This window comes from Corythoichthys intestinalis, chromosome 14 (genome assembly GCF_030265065.1).
Source record: "Corythoichthys intestinalis isolate RoL2023-P3 chromosome 14, ASM3026506v1, whole genome shotgun sequence".
Classification (NCBI taxonomy): Eukaryota; Metazoa; Chordata; class Actinopteri; order Syngnathiformes; family Syngnathidae; genus Corythoichthys; species Corythoichthys intestinalis.
The window spans coordinates 21,120,821-21,139,667 of record NC_080408.1 but is presented as its reverse complement, the minus strand read 5'-3'; the positions used below and the strand labels follow the sequence as shown (position 1 = coordinate 21,139,667).

The following is an 18,847-nucleotide window of genomic DNA, read 5'->3' as shown; positions in this document are numbered from 1 at the left end:
CTTTGTCACAGCTGTCAAAAGCATTCAGTAATGCCCATGATAGTGTCATATGATAATTATGACGGTCTTATGACGCTGCTGTCAAATAAAGTGTTACTTATTAACCCAAATAAATCAATAAATAAGCCGCAAGATTCAAAATGAAGGAAAAAGTTGCGGCTTATAGTCCGAAAATTACGGTACTTAAATAATTGATAGATGCAGCCTTACTATGGACTAATTCAGGGATGAGCAAACTGGTCCTCAGGGCTGCAGTGGGTCCTGGTCTTTGTTACTACTGATCCAGTACAGGCAGTTTAACCAATGAGGGGTCCGGGGAAACAAGAAGCACCTGACTGCAGTCAAATGATTGCACTTGTAAGACACCAGATTGGTGAAAAGGTGTCCTCTTGATCGGTTGCAAGAAAACCCGCACTGACTGCAGCCCTATGTGGAATAGTTTGCCCGCCCATAGACTAATTAGTTAGAGAACAGTTGGGTTCTATTATAGCATGGTTGCATTTAGAGATCGGGTCCGATCACATCATTTTCAGGGTATAGGAATCGGCAAAAAAATATCGGACATGCCTTTTTTTAATATATATATATATATATATATATATATATATATATATTAATGAAATTGTTTTCTAATTGTATGTAACGTTACAGACAAAATGTCTTACACTCATCCAGAGTCTGTAGTTTTGGCTTAAAGTAGGGCTATCAAATGTATCGAGTTAACGGCGGTAATAACATTTAAATATTTAACGCAATGAACACATGCGCTGCACTACCCACGCACCTATTTTCGCGTTCAAACTATAATGGCCCCATCTTATGTATTCATAGAATTAAAGGCAACGTAACATGAGTAGAGAGAATTTTGGCAGCCTTTGAAGCCTTTTTTTAATTGGCTAAAGCCTTACAATCCCTCTCTCAACCATTAGAAATATCGTGGCAAGCAATGTGGGGAAGAAAGGTAGTAGTTGATCTTTTTATTAACACCCTATGTAATTTCCCAACGCAGAGAAGATACAGTATATCAATTGGTACCACGACACACAATCATGGTTGCACTTCCCATCATGCATTTGGGCATGGCTACAGTATCATTTACTGAAAGCTCAACAAATACACTAGATGGCAGTATTTAGTCACAATATACAAAGTCACATTTATCCTTTAAGAATTACAAGTCTTTCTATCCGTGGATCCCTCTAACAGAAAGAATGTTAATAATGTAAAAGCCATCTTGAGGATTTATTGTCATAATAAACAAATACAGTACTTATGTACTGTATGTTGAATGTATATATCCGTCTGAGTTTTATTCATTTTTTTCTTAATGCATAATCAAAATGTATATGATCGGGAAAAATTATCGGGAATGATTGGAATTGAATCGGGAGCAAAAACAAAGCAATCGGATCGGGAAATATCGGGATCAGCAGATACTCAAACTAAAACGATCGGGAGCAAAAAAACATGATCGGAACAACCCTAGTTGCATTTCTAAATTAGATTCCATCAGAGACTTTTTGATTTGCAACTTTTATTCAGAGAGCTTTTTGTAAAATTCAATGGATTTAACATTGGATATATTCATAGATACATCTATCATACAACAAATATATCATTACCAAACATACAATGTCCCTATACCGCATTCATAAAATACCATAGTTACCAAAGGTACCAATATAGGTTACTAAATTCTGCTGAAAAGGCAGAATGCACAGCACCAGTCAGCGTATGTTTACCGTCTCCGTCAGAAAACTGCTGGTGCTGTTGCGATATTACCACGTGTGCATGTGTGATTGTTGTCTGTCGGCATTCAACTTGGCAAACGAAGGGGTTTTATCTTTGTACCTTACTAAAACTACATATGCATTACATTAAAAATAAAACAAAAAATAAAACATTCATGTCAAAATGATGTGTCCAACATTTTGTACACCTTGAAAATCGCTGCGTGTTTTTGTACCTCCCAAGCAAAGTTGATTAAATTAGTCTGAGTCTGTTGTCGTTTTCGAGCTGTAACAATGGTACCAACATTCATGTGTACGAATTCCGACCACTTGCTTTACATATTTTCATTCTTTTAAACTAAACCCGTGAACAAACAACACACTAAAGGTAAACCACATTACATTGTTGCATGAAAATATAACGCTATTTACAATACACCATTGTGTGATAATGGTAGAACTTCAGGACCTCTTTGTACGTCCCTAATGCTGAGCTGTATTCCAAAGAGAATTTTGTGGGGGAGAAAAGTAAAAGTATATCATAGACTTCATAATGATTGACGGGTCAGATTCCACTTTCGCTGCGCCATGCCTTCGAGTAGGGGGCCATCCAACACTCCGTTTTAGTTATTTGCGGTCAGTCGCAGTGACACATGCAGCGATCCAACAACGGATTTAGATTGAAAAAGTACGAAAGCTGTACCGCATAAAAACAGGAAGGATTGTCTCAGGAGGGATTTGTTTGAGAATACAAGATAATAATTATATTTTTCGTTTTTTTCACAAGAATTTTCAACTTAAAAAGCTCTTTGTTGTAAGGCTGCCGCTACAATGTCTAACAGACTAGCATCATTTTTCGACATATTTACGTAAAATAAATGCTAACTGCACGGTTTATTTGCTTCAAACCAAGAATCGAGAATGTTTTACGTTCATATCTATAAAAAATTCAGGGATTTAAGCATTTATTCACAAGAATTTTCACCGGAAAAGCTCTGTTTACATACAGTGGGACAAATAAGTATTTAGTCAACCACCAATTGTGCAAGTTCTCCTACTTGAAAAGATTAGAGAGGCCTGTAATTGTCAACATGGGTAAACTTCAACCATGACAGACAGAATGTGGAAAAAAAAACAGAAAATCACATTGTTTGATTTTTAAAGAATTTATTTCCAAATTAGAGTGGAAAATAAGTATTTGGTCACCTACAAACAAGCAAGATTTCTTGCTGTCAAAGAGGTCTAACTTCTTCTAACGAGGTCTAACGAGGCTCCACTCGTTACCTGTATTAATGGCACCTGTTTTAACTCATTATCGGTATAAAATACACCTGTCCACAATCTCAGTCAGTCACACTCCGAACTCCTCTATGGCCAAGACCAAAGAGCTGTCGCAGGACACCAGATACTAAATTGTAGACCTGCACCAGGTTGGGAAGACTGAATCTGCAATAGGTAAAACGCTTGGTGTAAAGAAATCAACTGTGGGAGCAATTATTAGAAAATGGTAGACATACAAGACCACTAAAAATCTCCCTCAGTCTGGGGCTCCATGCAAGATCTTACCCCGTGGCGTCAAAATGATAACAAGAACGGTGAGCAAAAATCCCAGAACCACACGGGGGGACCTAGTGAATGACCTACAGAGAGCTGGGACCACAGTAACAAAGGCTACTATCAGTAACACAATGCGCCGCCAGGGATTCAAATCCTGCACTGCCAGATTTGTCCCCCTGCTGAAGAAAGTACACGTCCAGGCCCATCTTCGGTTCGCTAGAGAGCATTTGGATGATCCAGAACAGGACTGGGAGAATGTGTTATGGTCAGATGAAACCAAAATAGAACTTTTTGTAGAAACACAGGTTCTCGTGTTTGGAGGAGAAAGAATACTAAATTGCATCCGAAGAACACCATACCCACTGTGAAGCATGGGGGTGGAAACATCATGCTTTGGGGCTGTTTTTCTGCAAAGGGACCAGGACGACTGATCTGTCATGTATCGAGAGATTTTGAGTGAAAATCTCCTTCCATCAGCAAGAGCGTTGAAGCTGAGACGTGGCTGGGTCTTTCAGCATGACAATGATCTCAAACACACAGCCAGGGCACCAAATGAGTGGCTTCGTAAGAAGCATTGCAAGGTCTTGGAGTGGCCTAGCCAGTCTCCAGATCTCAACCCCATAGAAAATCTTTGGAGGGAGTTGAAAGTGCGTGTTGCCCAACGACAGCGCCAAAACATCACTGCTCTAGAGGAGATCTGTGTAGAGGAATGGGCCAAAATACCAGCAGCAGTGTGTGAAAAGCTTGTGAAGAGTTACAGAAAACGTTTGGCCTCCGTTATTGCCAACAAAGGATACATAACAAAGTATTGAGATGAACTATTGGTATTGACCAAATACTTATTTTCCACCATGATTTGAAAATAAATTCTTTAAAAATCAAACAATGTGATTTTTTTGTTTTTTTTTCCACATTCTGTCTGTCATGGTTGAGGTTTACCCATGTTGACAATTACAGGCCTCTCTAATATTTTCAAGTGGGAGAACTTGCACAATTCGTGGTTGACTAAATACTTATTTGCCCCACTGTAAGGCGGCCGCTACATTTACTAACAGACTAGCATCGTACTTTGACATATTTACGTAAATTAAATGCTAACTGCATTTTTTTTTTGCTTTTAACCAAGAATCGAGACTGTTTGACGTCCATATCTATAAAGAATTCAGGGATTTAAGCATTTATTCACACAAATTTTCAACAGAAAAGCTCTTTGTCTGTGATTCCCCCTATTTATCGGCCCCATGCCCTGTGTCCCGTCAATATATTATGAAGTCTATGAGTCTATCTACTGAAGTACTTGTTTTCACTTGAAAAAAAAATTAGATTGGGGGTTTGAACAACAAAAAATTTTGTGCAAAGTCAACTATGAAGGATTTAAAGTTTGTCTAAATTGATTCATTCATGTCAAAAGTCTGATGCAAATTGCAAATTGGACTACGAGATGCAGAAACAATCAGTGATTCGTCGCCTTCAAGCTGTAAACATAGAAAAAAAGTCAACTTTAATAAGTCAACTTTATTTGTCGACTCAACCCCAAGTGGAAGGGTTGGGCAGGGAATGATCATGTTTGCGTGCCAGTGACGGCAATGGATGCCGAATTCATTTCAAAATGGATCGGAAGTCTATCAATGGCAGCCAATGAATTAGTTTTTTTTTTTTTTTTTTTTAATAGCAACGGTAATTGCAAAAAGAATATAACTGTAATCCCACTAAATTCTCCCGAGAGGAGGCTCATTGTATACTTTGCCATTTTGTAACATCTTCAATTTGTAAGGCATGAACGCCTGCTTTACATTTGGATATTTGCCAGGATTAAATTAATGGTCGCAGTTTACATTTTCATCATTGCAAGAACTTTTCTTTGTACAGTGTATCGTTATTGTTTGGTTGCGTGTTGTTTTTGCTTCGATTGCACATCATTTATTCTTTCGAATACAATACAAGGGATTTGGCCCATATGTTTCTCTGCTGTTACAGAACTACTTAGCGTTTTTAAAACAAAAAGAACTTTAAATCCGCAGGCCGCTCAAAGACATGCAGAATTTACAAGTTCCAGCGTCCGGCCAACTTAGGCTTTTACATCAGCGTTGTCAAGTGTAGAGACGAAAAGATAGGTAGTCAGGTCCATGTTGTCTCACAATGCAAAGTTCCATTCTCCTCTTTTCTGTCTGCTCAAGTCTCACGTGTTGTGTTTTGCCCTCTTTTGGCGTCAAAATCATCGTCGGCCAGAGCCGTCCAGCGGGCGTCCATTGCGCCTGAGGTGGAGGGGAGGGCCGCGTGAAGCCGCGATAGTCCTCGGAGCCGGAGGCGAGTCCTGGTCCTCCGTGAAGCTCTCCGGGCTGCCCTCGGCGTCACCATCGGGCAAGCTTCCGCAACTTGAGCCGGGCGACATCGTTTCCAGCAGGTCATCCCTGGCCAAGGCTACCACCGTGTCCTGACGTGGCCCCAGCTGGGGGCCCCCCTCTTGGGCCCCGACCAGGATCCCCGTGTCCCCCTCGGTTGCGGCGCCAACGTTTCGCCCCCCGTCCTGGTCCTCCAGGAGGTTGGACAGGAAGCTGATATACTTCATTGCCAGACGCAGGATCTCATTCTTGCTCAGTTTTTTGTCCGGGGGGTGAGTGGGGATGAGTTTACGCAGCTCTGCGAAGGCCCCGTTCACGTTCTGCTGCCGCCAACGCTCGCGGCTGTTGGTGAAGATGCGTCGGACAATCTTCGGCTGGCCGGCTACAAGGAGACAAGTGAAAAACACGTGAGTAATCTACAAGAGTACGGATCATAAATACAAGGAACACCAAAGAAACACATTTAACCCTTTTTTGTTGTTGCCAAATTTAACACATTTGAAAATTTCATGATTTTGAGAGTAATTCAGAATTTTGACAATTCTTTTTGAAAAAAAAAAAATGATTAATGCAAGTTAACACATGCAACTGCAAGTTCCATGAGAAAAAAAAAACAGGATTTAACTAGGGTTATAGATATTAGAGCGCTTATTATACATATTCATTTTGACATTTCATTTTACAAATTCGAAAAAAAGGTTTCGTTAGGACCTTATTTTTGAAAAAAAAGGTTTCGTTCGGACCTTATTTTTCAAATTTTGGGATTCTCTGATAATTGCTTCATGTTGCAGGTCTTTAAGGGTTAAGAAACAAATAGTTTCTTGTTAAATAATTTCAACATCACTTCACAAAATCCCTCTATACCTGGCAATTCGAACACTGCAAATCAGATCTTATGAGTTAAGAGCAGGGGTGAAAGTGGCTAGAATTTCCGGAACTTCCCGACTTGAAGGTCGCCACAGAGCCAGCATTATTTATTTATTTATTTTGGGGGGTGTGGGGGGGGGGGGGGGGGTGGTCAAACCTCTTAAACTACTGAAATGCCAAGAAAACTGTTTTAGCACAGTTATTTCTATAACCCATACAAAAACTGATTTTCATTCAAAATTGTATTTTCAATGATTTGCAAAATAAAAGTTAACAAAAACAGCAATAACCCCAACCTCCATCTCCTAATGCTTATTTTTCCTCATTTCCTCACATACTAAATGCCAAATCTCAATTTTAATTACTTAAGAACATAGGATGTATATTAAAATTGATGTAAAGTGGTGTAAACATTTACTTTTTGTTTATTATTATTTTTTTTTAAATAATAGATGTATAAGTAACATAGATTCAGAAAAATAAGTACAAATGACTATATCATGCAGAGTGAAATAGAATATATTTTGCGCATATATCGCGCAAACATTGACTTTTTTAAATCATAATGAATAAGTAGCCTAACATAAATGAACAATTATAAGTCCAAAGTGCACATTGACAGCTAACATGTTCTAAATTTCCCCATCAGAGCAAATAAAACTAATTATGATACAGAAGCCTCCTCAACTCTTTCGTTGCTCTTAAAGATTTGATTCATTTTATTGCCCTTTTTTGTTGCATCAATTCAACAACTTTTTTTTGTGCTGTTCCAGAAAACATGCACATTTGAACCAATCAAAGCTAACCATCTCTGCTGATCACATTTCAGCATGTCAACCAATTGAACGGATAAATGAGTCTAGGCGTTTTGCTTTGCTGCGTGCATTCGTACATTGACGTGACTCATCATCGTCAGACTCGGATAACTGCAGCAGCTGGGGAAACCTCCATGCCGTCCGTGGAATAAAATAGATAGTAAATCTGGTAAATATATAGGATTACGCTTGTTGTTCACACTTGTGTATGTAAATCTGATGTTGGTAGATTGCTTTCTTTTTGGAGATGAAATGCATTTGTGGCATCTTATGATTTTTTTTTTTTTTTTTTTTTACATAGCGTTTTGACAGTTGCAGTCATATTTTCGGAATCAAAGCACCATGTTCCGGAACAGCATTCCGGCTCTGAATCTTATACCGGAACTGCGTTCTGGCCCCAAATCTTATACCGGAACTGAGTTCCTGACCGTTCTGGCCCACTTTCACCCCTGGTTACGAGTCGTCACTTTTTTATCACCTTGCGTTGCTAGCCAAACTTTGAGTTACGAGCAAGCTTGATTCTCACTGATGCTCGTCTATTTAATAGGACTAGCAGCCAAGAACACACAAATGAAAACACTCACAATGATCATGAAGTAGAAGTTAGCACACAGAAAATGTAGAAAAATGGAATCAGAAGCTTGTGTACTTCTCTTACGTGAGTTTCACTGTACTATTTTTTTTACCCTTTAAATGTCACCATTGTGAGCTATGTTTTACAATACAGTGTTATTTTTGCGGCTTGAATGCGTTAATAGCACTTTAATTCATTCGTTTTGGGTAAAATCACTTTGGTCTATATGTAAATTAAACAAAAATTCATAGGAATATGCAATACTGTATTGACAATATATTCTGTGGAATCTATTGAGCACAACTCAATTACTGAAACTCACTATACTTTCAGTGTTACTGTGCTCTTTCTCTGTATTTTTGAAGATGCACAAGATATTCCTTAAATCAGCTTATATATGAAAGTAATAGATTTGGTGTCAAAAAAGTATGTGAATATGATAGTTTGGCCTAGCTTGATATGAAGTCTTTGCTGGATGCATACTGTACATTAGGGCTGAACAATATTGGAAAAAAACAGACATTGCAACTTTTAGGGGGTTTGCGATACGTATATTATTATTATCGATATGAAAACTAGAAGAATTTTCACCAAGTGACTTGAAAAGCTCTGATTGGGAAGACTGGATGACTCACTATGACCACACTGTATTCATTTGAGATGTCCCGTTTCGATCACGTGATGGGAAATCGGGCCGATAGCTAATTTTTCAGAGGATTGTAATTGGGGAAAAATGTTCGGGTTTTATGTTTTTCTGCTTCATGCTTGTACAGCCTCTCACCCTCCCTCCTGTTAAGCAGTGCGACCAAACTGTTTTTCTTGGTCATCAGTACAGCTGGCGTTTGGTACTTAAAGTTAAGTTAAAGCATAGACTTCATTATATTTTGACATGACACTTCCGCCAGACCCTGCGCCACGCCTACGGTAGGGGGCCTGCCTACACTCAGCCTCAGTTAACTCATTTGCTCCCAAAAACGTATAAATACGTTCTATTTTTAATTGCTTCAGTGTCCCAAAAACGTATTTATACGTATTTTGCGTTTTTTTTTTTTTTTTTTTGACAAGAGGCATCTATAGGTTCCGATCTATCTAAGATAATATGCACAAAGTTCAAAACCTATTTTAAAGCAATAAAACTGGCCACTGGAGGTTAGTAGCGCATTTGGTAAGAACTCATCTCAGGGTAAGAAAGGAAGTGAAGAAAAATAGTCAGGAAACGGAAGTTGGAGGGATCTTGTGAAGACGCGTGGGAATTTGAGAAAAATGTGGAGAACGATCGGGGAAAAAAGGCAAACAACACTGGAGGAGTGTTTTTAAAAGAAAACGAAACCATCGCCAACGATGAAGATGATGAAGATGATAAAAAAATGAGACCGATCTTGAGCCGGACTTGTCAAATTAGCCACGGGAGCAGCCGAGAGCCTTCCCCGTTGTTATGTGCGCAAATAGTTCAACAGTTCAATAGTTTAGTTACGTGTAAATAAATTGTTACGTTGCGATCAAAAGCTCTATTTGTCTTGTTGTTTGTTATTCTGTAGAACGAAAAATTTATTCAGATGTTTGGGATGTAACTAAAGCAAAAAATAGCTTTGTTAAAGTCAAAGTTATGTTTGAAATGTACAAAAAGCTCAATTTCTCAGTTTTTTCATCCGAAATTGGAAAATTGCTCTAATGCTGATTTCTAAAGAATAGAAAAAGATATTAACTTACTTTTTTTTCTGCTGAAAGAATAGAGTCTAACCTTTCTTTTGGTGGGTTCCATGTTTATATAGCAATAGAAAAGAATTTTCTGTAGGCCTTGCAAAATCAGTCAAAATCCAGTAAAACGGCCGGGAGTGAAGGGCCTTGCTCTGGTGAAAATGGCTGGGAGTGAATGAGTTAAGGCTAAGTAATGCTTTGCAGTCGGCTGCAGTAATTCTTAAAACCAATGCAACGCCGGATTTAGGTTGAAAACGTATGCGAGCTTAATCGCATACAAACAGGAAGGATTGTCTCAGGAGTGATCTGTTCGAGGATTCAAGGTAATTATTATATTTTTTGTACCAACATGCATTTAGAAACGTTGTGAAAAAAATCAATGGGAGAATTAAACTCTACGGCATTGGCCTCATAATTCGCAATATTTACGTAAAATAGATGCTAACTGCCCCTTTTTTTTTTTTTTTGGTTTTAACCAAGAATCGAGACTGTTTTACATTAATATCTATAAAGAATTCAGGGATGTAAGCATTTATTCACAAGAATTTTCAACGTGAAAAGCTCTTTGTTGTGAGGCTGCCGCCACAGTGGCTTAAAGACTAGCAGCACATTCGACATATTTACGTAAAAAAAATGGTAATTACCCGTTTTTTTTGCTATTAACCAAGAATTGAGACTATTTTACATCCAAATCGAAAAAGAATTCAGGGATTTATGCATTTATTCACAAGAATATTAAATGTAAAAAAACTGTGGTGATAAGTTGGCGCTACAGTGGCTTAAAGACTAGCAGCATATTCGACATATTTACGTAAAATAAATGCTAACTGCCCGTTTTTTTTTTGCTTTTAACCAAGAATCGAGACATCAATATATTATGAAGTCTATGGTTAAAGCTAGGTTTGTAACTCTGATTTGGCCAGAAATGCATCGGTAGCTCTACGATCAAAGGTACAAATGTGTTAATCATCGTTAAACTTGGTACACAGTCTGAAGTGTGCTGAAGTGTCTCGGCAGCGTGAGTGTCAAAGCAAAAAAAAACTTTTTTTTTTCGGTATCGGAGCGGGACTTGGTATCGGCAGATTCTCAAAATCAGTTGACTCGGACTTGGGGGCAAAAATATACGATTGGGACATCCTTAGTTGTCATGTACGAGCCGGAGGAACCAGTTGCGTATCGTAGACACAGGATTTTATTGATTTTGACAGGCAAAGGAAACAATCAGGTTAACCGGTAATGGCTAGTTGGCATGCAAACATATGCTGAATAGCTGACGACCTGACGAATGTTGTCTGTTCGAGGCTTATATAGTGTTCTCAGTTGTTCTTTGTGATATAATAAAGGGTACACAGTACATGTGATGAAAGCTTTGTGATGCATGAGTGTGATGCAATATGCTGAAACATTAATAGCTGCAACATTAATACATGCAATATGATGAAACATTAATAGCTGCAACATTATTACATGACACTTAGTATTCAAATAATATCGTTTAATCAAGGCTAAGGGGGTTTATCTGTGAATGTTGAAGATATATTGTGCAGGTCTACTCTACATGCATACTTATGGTGCATTTTTACCCCCAAAATATAATAGTACATAAGCCATACATTTTTAGGCTAATGCCATAAGATAAATTTTAAAGATAAAATTATTGCCGTCACTGAAATTTGATCACTATTAATGCAAGAAAACTACAGTGGTATGAAAAAGTATGTGAACCTTTTGGAATTTCTCACATTTCTGCATTATGTCACCATCAAATGTGATCTGATTTTTGTCAAAAACACACAGATGAAAAAACAGCATCTGCTTTAACTAAAACCACCCAAACATTTATGGGTTTTCATATTTTAATGAGAATAGCATGCAAACAATGACACACGGGGGAAAAATAAGTAAGTGAACTCTCTTTCTAAGGAGAGTTAAAGAGCAATTGAAACCAAGTTTTACCAAACAATAAGTCAGGTATGTGCCCAATCACTGATGAGTGGTTTAAAGCAGAACTCTAGCTCTGTGCGCACAATATCTATATGTAAAACTATGGCCAAGAACGGTGTTCATGGGAGGACTCCACGGTGGAAGCCACTGCTGTCTAAAAAAAATATTGTTGCTCGTCTAATGTTCGCAAAGGGCACTTGGACCCTCTACCAAACCAAAATTGAATTGTTTGGGAGTAACACACAACATCATGTGCGGAGAAAAAAAATCGAACAGCTCACCAACATCAATACTTCATCCCCATTGTGAAGCATGGTGGAGGGAGCATCATAATTTGGGGCTGTTTGGCTGCCTCAGGGCCTGGACAACTTGCAATCATTAATAGAAGAATGAATTCAAAAGTTTATCAGGGTGTTTTGCAGGTAAACCGGAGACTGTCTGTCAAGCAGTTGAAGCTAAAAAAACCCAAAATAATAAATGTGATGGTTCAATGTGATGCATGCTATCCTCATTAAAATATGAAAACCTATAAATGGGTGGTTTTAGTTAAAGCAGGCACAGTTTTTTTCATCTGTGTGATTTTGATAAAGATCAGATCCCATTTGATGTGATTTTATGCAGATATGTGACAAATTCCAAAAGGTTCAGATACTTTTTTCATACCAATGTACAACGCCAAATACCGTATGATGTGATCACAGTTACGCAATAGCAGCAGATATGATGTGATAACATATCTATCACCTCTACACAATGTGGAAAATTATATAATATTATATAATATTTTTCCATGCACCTATGTGTAATGCAATTGATTTTTAATGATATTTATAATAAACTTAAACAAACAAACAAAAATTCTTCACAAATCATCAATAGGTTTTAAATGTTGAGAAGAATGTTCACAATATTATAACATTGCCTGTACATTTAACAGTTTTATGATTAAAAGGAAATAAATGTACAGTATTCCAGGCATTCACCATGTTTGCTCTCCTTACTAGTAAATTTAGCATACTAATAGAGTAACCAGGTTACTAGGGAGGTCAACCTGCACTAGATGACAACTGTGCTCCTGGTAGTAATAGTCATATAACAAAATTGTACTCATTTTTTTTCTTTTTCAGTTTGGGCTAAGAATTACTTGCAGTACTGGAAGCTGGACAGTTTAGAGCAGGGGTGTCCAAACTTTTTGCAAAGGGGGCCAGATTTGGTGTGGTAAAAATGTGAGGGCCGACCTTGGCGGACATCCTGTACATAGAACAATATATTTAAGTGAATTTTAGCAAGCCATTCTGTGTGTCACATTTGCTTGATTATTTTTTTAAATTAATAATTTAAAAGATCTCGTAACTAGCCTTTGTGGAGTTCTTTCGACTCTCGGGCTCTTGCGAAATACTGCTGCTGTGAAATTAAACTAGATTCAAGTTGCTTCAATTTCTCGCTACGTATCTTCCCTGTAATCTTGTCGTACATGTCAGCGTGTCTTGTTTGGTAATATCGCCTCACATCGAACTCTTTAAAAACAGCGACTGTCTCTTTGCAAATGAGGCAGACACAGTTGTTGCATATTTTAGTGAAGAAATTTCCACCTATACTTGAAGCATCGGCCGTCGCAGTCAACTTTCTTTTTTTTTGTTGATTGTCGCCATTTTAGAAAATTGGAAGTAAAGGGTCACACAGGGTAATATTGGTTAGAGTGCTGCTGCCTTTTAGTGGGTAAATGAGGAGCAACATTTAGTGTGTAAACTACTTCATATGCTGGTTGCAATACTGCTGACCAATTTATTAAGTCTGTGTGCGGGCCAGATGTTATTGATTTTATGACAGAGGATGGGGGCCGGATGAAATTTGACCACGGGCCGCATTTGCCCCCCGTGCCGGACTTTGGACATGTCTGGTTTAGAGAGTGCATAAAATGAGAAACTTTGGGAGCCATCGTTATGATATTTAAGAAGTTGAAGTGAGCTTGCGTACATGTCTGCTAACGAATAATTGATGCTTTCGGACAGTAAGAAACATAATATGAAAGCAGAAATCAACATAACTGAGTCCTGCAATTGTCTGATTCACAGCGAGTAGCAAAAAAATTATTGTATTCTAATATGTAACTTTATGCATTACATATATAGATGAAAGTTTACCTTTTCCCATAATCCTTGAATACTGTAAAGGCCTATATACAATATGACAGATTTTCTTCATTTTGAGTTTATCCATATATGTTTTAAGCGAAAAAATTGCACATTGTCATTAATCCACTTTTACGGCTAGTTTTAAACTAAACGTCAACTATTAGTGGTATTAACTCATTGATGGCCACTGATGGCAAGAGATGTTCAATCCATTTGAACTCAATAGGCTGCTGGCGAATAATCGTGTTTCAGTCCCACGGACGGCAACTGTCAATCCATCTGAACCGGGAGAGTTGGCAGTGATTATTCTCAATTCAATTCATCAACAATTCATCGTTTAAATCAATATGGACGTCCACTCCCATTACTGTTATTGAATGAGTTCATTGGCATGAAGCCTTTATTTGAAGAATTGTTCCCATTTACTAAACTGCTGTTTGTTCTCAAGTGAGTTAAATCTGTGACAATTAAATTTGTTCGTATGGTAAATGTTTGCTCTTAAGTCAAAGCAAAAATGATCCGAATGACAGCCAGCATCCTGGAAAATTTAAAGTTCAGGTCAATTGTATCTCAAAGCACCACTGCAAACGAAAATGACTCACTGAGGGTCAGTGATATGAACGGATTTTTAATTTTGGGTGCGCTGCATTTACATTATAGATGTAAAATACGTATGAAAGCCCCTCGTGCATGCAGTTCCATCTTCACACCCCCATCCATGGTGTCTTCCAGGCTTTTGTCGTCCTTGGAACACACCCAGTCTATCTTAATCCCACAGCCCACTCTGCAGTAAATGCTTGGCATGGAGGTGGAAGCAGCAAAAGCACCGTCCTATTCTCTTTCCCCTCCTCCTATTCTCCCATCCTCCCACCTCGTACGTGTCAGTGCAAGTAGGCAACGGTGGCGAAGATGATTCTCGCACATACACAGAAATCTACCTGAAAGGATCTCCCTTTAATTTGACACTAGTTTGTCTTTTTTTTCTTTTCCAAGGGCTTGTTTTTCTGCAAGGCCTGGTAGATCCATTTCAGGGGATGGATGGCGGATGGAGATGAGGAGGGAACATTGAGGGGTGGGGGTTAAGGGGAGCGGGCTATTATCAGCATTGGAAGGACACAGCAGAAGTGCGTCTTACCATACTTATAAAGATCTAAAATGCGCCTACCCTCGTCGAGTTCAACCTCATAAGGCGCCGGGCGGCGTTTTACCCTGTTGCTGGGGTACATGCTGTACTGCTCAGAATCCCCTCCAAGACTACACGGCCACACAAAACAAGACAAGAAAAAAACACAGAACATTCATTGTCATCTCACATCAACTCTGCTTGATTATTATGTCAAAAATGTACATTTTTTAACATTGTCAACATCAAAATAAGAGCAAGGCTGCATCAACTCGGGGTCATTGCCAATACATCACCATAATATGTGAAACTGTGGGGTTGATTTTTTTGTCCTGTTAGAGCCCATGTAGGAAAGCATGGGTTCATAATGGTAATAGGTTAGCTATATATCATTATTAAGTCATCAGTATACATTTACAGTCATATCAGTTAGTATTTAATCATTTAAAATAAGAAAACACGGAGGAAAAGAATGTTAACACAGCCTATGTCGTCACTGTGTTGTCATGATACAACAATTCATTTTTTTTGTACCTAATCAATGTCATCAGTATGTTTTTTTGGCACATAACCATCATAAAATAAGAAGCCATGCCTGAAAACACTTATATTCACACCTAGTCATTGAATTTAGACCACATGTAGGAAACACAAACTAATCTGTTATAAATCATCATCAAATCAAATGCACGTAAACAATGCTTACGTTAGTTTATTACCTTGAGTGTCAATATTTTATCTAGCTGTTAGAAAAATCTAGCACTGTAATAAAATAAGTTAACAATAGGATTCTCATTGTAGTATTGCCTTCAATAATATACCTTCAAGTTGTACTTGATTTGTATTTAATTATCAAAAAGGCCACATCATTGTCAATAATGCTTAGTTATGTAATTGCACCTTTAATTATTCTGTATTAAAATTTGCTCTATGCAGGAAAATTAATGTTGATGCTACATTTGCCATACATTTATTCGTAATATGATGACACACATAGTAACATTTTACAATAAGTTAAATTAATTTAACACTGTTGATTAGATCAATGTTGTTTTTAGAGGGCACGTTATAGTAATTAGATTACATGCAAAGTAAGACCTCAAAATGTTCACATATCGTCATTCAAATATTATTTTCCCTGTGAAACACATGCACATAATCTATGATAAAAAGACCTCTCGGAGGAAAACATGTTAACCCTTATCACACATGACATCATCAATCCGCAACCTCCTGATAACAAAACACTGATTTTCAATGATCTTCGCATTTTGGCGGAATTAATAAATTCCAATGCAAAAATCACATTGATGCATGAATGACATCATGTATTAATAACAACATGCCGAAACACACCCGCTTTTAGTGTTATTATTAATGTGACATTTAAGCAAACAGTGATTTCCCTCACAAATAATAGTGTTTATGTCTGTGTGTGCGCGCATGTTTACCTGTTGATGGCGGCGAGAGGCTGCGCCAGGTTGTAGAGCATGGCCCGGGCCGGGACAGGAAACGCGTTAGGGCTCAGCTGGACCATTCGAGCGTCGTCTCGTTGGGTGTGCGGCAGTGGAGGAGGAAGAGGAGGAGGAGGAAGAGGAGGTCTGCGTAGCTCCGTGATGGGCACCAAATGGCTCTCCGCCCTGCGCTCCAGCGCTTTTATAGCGTCCCTCCTGGAGAGCTCGATCACCGGCACTTCCCTTTTCAGGTCAAGGGCGTCGCGAGAGGCGGTTTCCTTGGCAACGCCGTTGATGACGATGACGGTCCCGTTCGTCGAGTTCTGCAAGGGCGCGTCATCAGTCTCTTCGGCCCCCGCGGAGAGCCCTCCCCCTTCTTTCTCCTCATCCTCATTCTTCCTCCTCCTCCTTCTCCTCATCCTCGCGTCCTCCTCCTCTTCCTCGCATCTGGTGATGATGGAGGAGTCCTCAGACTTTTCACGACCAGACTCTGCCTCTACACGACAAAGGTCCGGCTGCCTTTTTTCCATCATTTTTAAAATTGGGGGTGGGGAGGGGGGTTGTCTCTCCTCACACAGTCCCGAATAACACGGTGTTAATCATGCCTCATGTACCATCATTAAAAAAAAAAAAAAAAAAAAAAAAAATCATTGGCTGTATCCGTGCAATCCTATGAAAGAAAAAACATTGACACTTTAGGAAAGGTACATTTATAATATACTTATTACAATATATATCTGCATGGAATTCGAACAATTATAAATGTAAATTATTTTAAAAACACAAATTTCAAAGACAATTGTTTGTCACAAAACGAATAGCTTTTTCCCCCCTGACATTTTATTAGATCGTTTTTTGTTGTTGTTGTTGTTGTGAGGAAAATTCACTTTTTAAAAATTACAGAATGCAAATAAGAGCATTTAACAATTCAATTGAATGGCCTGAATTTCGTTGCTTAAAGAAAACAATTTAAAAACATTTCGTAAATCTCTGAAGTGACAATATGCCAGAGAAAAAATGTTTGTTTTTCCTTTGGAAAATTATATAGAATAGAATAGAATAGAATAGAATAGAATAGAATAGAATAGAATAGAATAGAATAGAATAGAATAGAACAGAATAGCCCTTTATTGTCATTATACGGTTGCACAATGAAATTGTGGAGCATCTGCCTTTACAGTGCAGGATAAGTAAAAAACCTCGAAGTGGCTTGCAAGAATAAAAATTAAAATCTAAATAAAATAAAATAAAATAATATAATATGTATGAGGTAGTCATATGTTCAGGCAGTACAAATAATTGAAGTGAAGTAGCAGCAATTGACAGTGAAGGCATTGAATATTGCACAAGTAAAAATGTCGAAGTTGCTTGCAAGAATAAAAGTATAAAATCTAATAAGTATAAAGGGTAGTCATATGTTCAGGCAGAGCAAATAATTAAAGTCGAAAAATAACAATTAAAACGTATTTTGCAATTGTTTTGCCACGCAAAATTATAACAATTTTACAAATAGTATTCAAGAGTTTTAATTAGAGCCATTTTTAATTTCATGAAGTTTAGAATCTTGTGCATGCATTTTAAATGTATGAAATAGTATTTTGAATTGTGTTGTTTTTTTCCCAATTGCAAATATATATTTTATGACATTTTTTACAATTGTACCGAGAACTTTAGTCACATCTTATAATGTTATTGGCATATGCAACCGATTTCGTCTGCATCATTAAAAACGCATATCTTTTTAAAAGCCTTTTTTCCCAACGTTGTGTTGTTATTGTTCCAATTGTACCAATTCACTTGTTCAATTGACACTATATAGCATCGATCGGAAAATAAACCAATGCCAAAAGCGCGTTTAAAATCAGTATTTAACAGGCTGCGTATTTATATATTTTTTTTAATCGTCCATCGCAGGCCTCGCATCCGTTTTATTAGCCTGCACAGCAAGTCCAAAGCAGCCAATTGCTCAATATCCTTCCACCGCGCGTAATGATCCCACAATTCCGACAGATCGCCATGAAATTATAAATCGACCTAATAAAAGCGACCAGCAAATGTGGCGAAACGTCCGTTTTGGAGCACTTACCGTCGGGAGTGTTGCTGGTGATGCTACCGCCTAAGTGGAGCCATTTTGTGAGTGGGTCATCCATGTCTGACGTGGGTTCTTTTTTTCCTTTTCACCCCCTCCCTTGGTTTCCAGTGTGTGTTTCGTTCGTTCGTGCGTCCGTGTGTGTGTGTGAGTGAGTGTTCCGGGCCGTATCCAACGCGCGCTCGTTCGGCGGAACTCAGGCCGCAATGTGGCCGAGGGAGATAAGAGCACGGCGGCGGCCTCTTCATTCGCGATAAGCCCCCCTAAAGCCATTATTTATGAAATGATTCATTATTATTTGCCTGTCACGGGAGGGGGCGGGGGTGCTGTATCGGCGTGTGGAGGGCGGGAAATAAATGCATGTTACGACGTGAGGTTGTAGAGCTGTACTGTAACGGTGGTTATATGCAAGGAGGCGTTCCATTTTATGTATTTTGGATAAAAGCAAGATTTTTTTTTTTTTTTTTGGGTTGATGGGCTCATTCACCCTATAAAATCAGATAATATGATATTGAAATC

General features: G+C 38.3%; 1 protein-coding gene across 2 annotated transcripts; it reads right to left on the bottom strand.

Moving 5' to 3' along the window:
- Nucleotides 1–1,517: 1,517 nt before the first annotated feature.
- Nucleotides 1,518–18,580, bottom strand: tal1 (T-cell acute lymphocytic leukemia 1). Of its 2 annotated transcripts, none has more exons than XM_057856777.1 (4): nucleotides 18,326–18,580; nucleotides 16,237–16,909; nucleotides 14,798–14,916; nucleotides 1,518–6,011 (listed from the first exon to the last, which is right to left on the bottom strand). In XM_057856777.1, exons 2-4 carry the CDS (start codon nucleotides 16,770–16,772, stop codon nucleotides 5,503–5,505), a joined length of 1,164 nt encoding a protein of 387 aa, XP_057712760.1. In that variant the 5' UTR covers nucleotides 16,773–16,909; nucleotides 18,326–18,580; the 3' UTR covers nucleotides 1,518–5,502. The 2 variants fall into 2 exon arrangements, with proteins under 2 accessions (XP_057712760.1, XP_057712761.1); XM_057856778.1 differs by having other exon boundaries at nucleotides 14,828–14,916; nucleotides 18,326–18,573.
- Nucleotides 18,581–18,847: the final 267 nt, after the last annotated feature.

Coding starts and splice junctions, on each gene's coding strand:
- tal1 (XM_057856777.1), bottom strand. CDS start 16,772: ATGATGGAAAAAAGGCAGCCGGACCTTTGTCGTGTAGAGGCAGAGTCT. Junction 14,917..16,236: donor CCTCTCGCCGCCATCAACAG/GTAAACATGCGC, acceptor GTGGCCGTGTAG/TCTTGGAGGGGATTCTGAGC. Junction 6,012..14,797: donor TTTAGATCTTTATAAGTATG/GTAAGACGCACT, acceptor GTCTCCTTGTAG/CCGGCCAGCCGAAGATTGTC.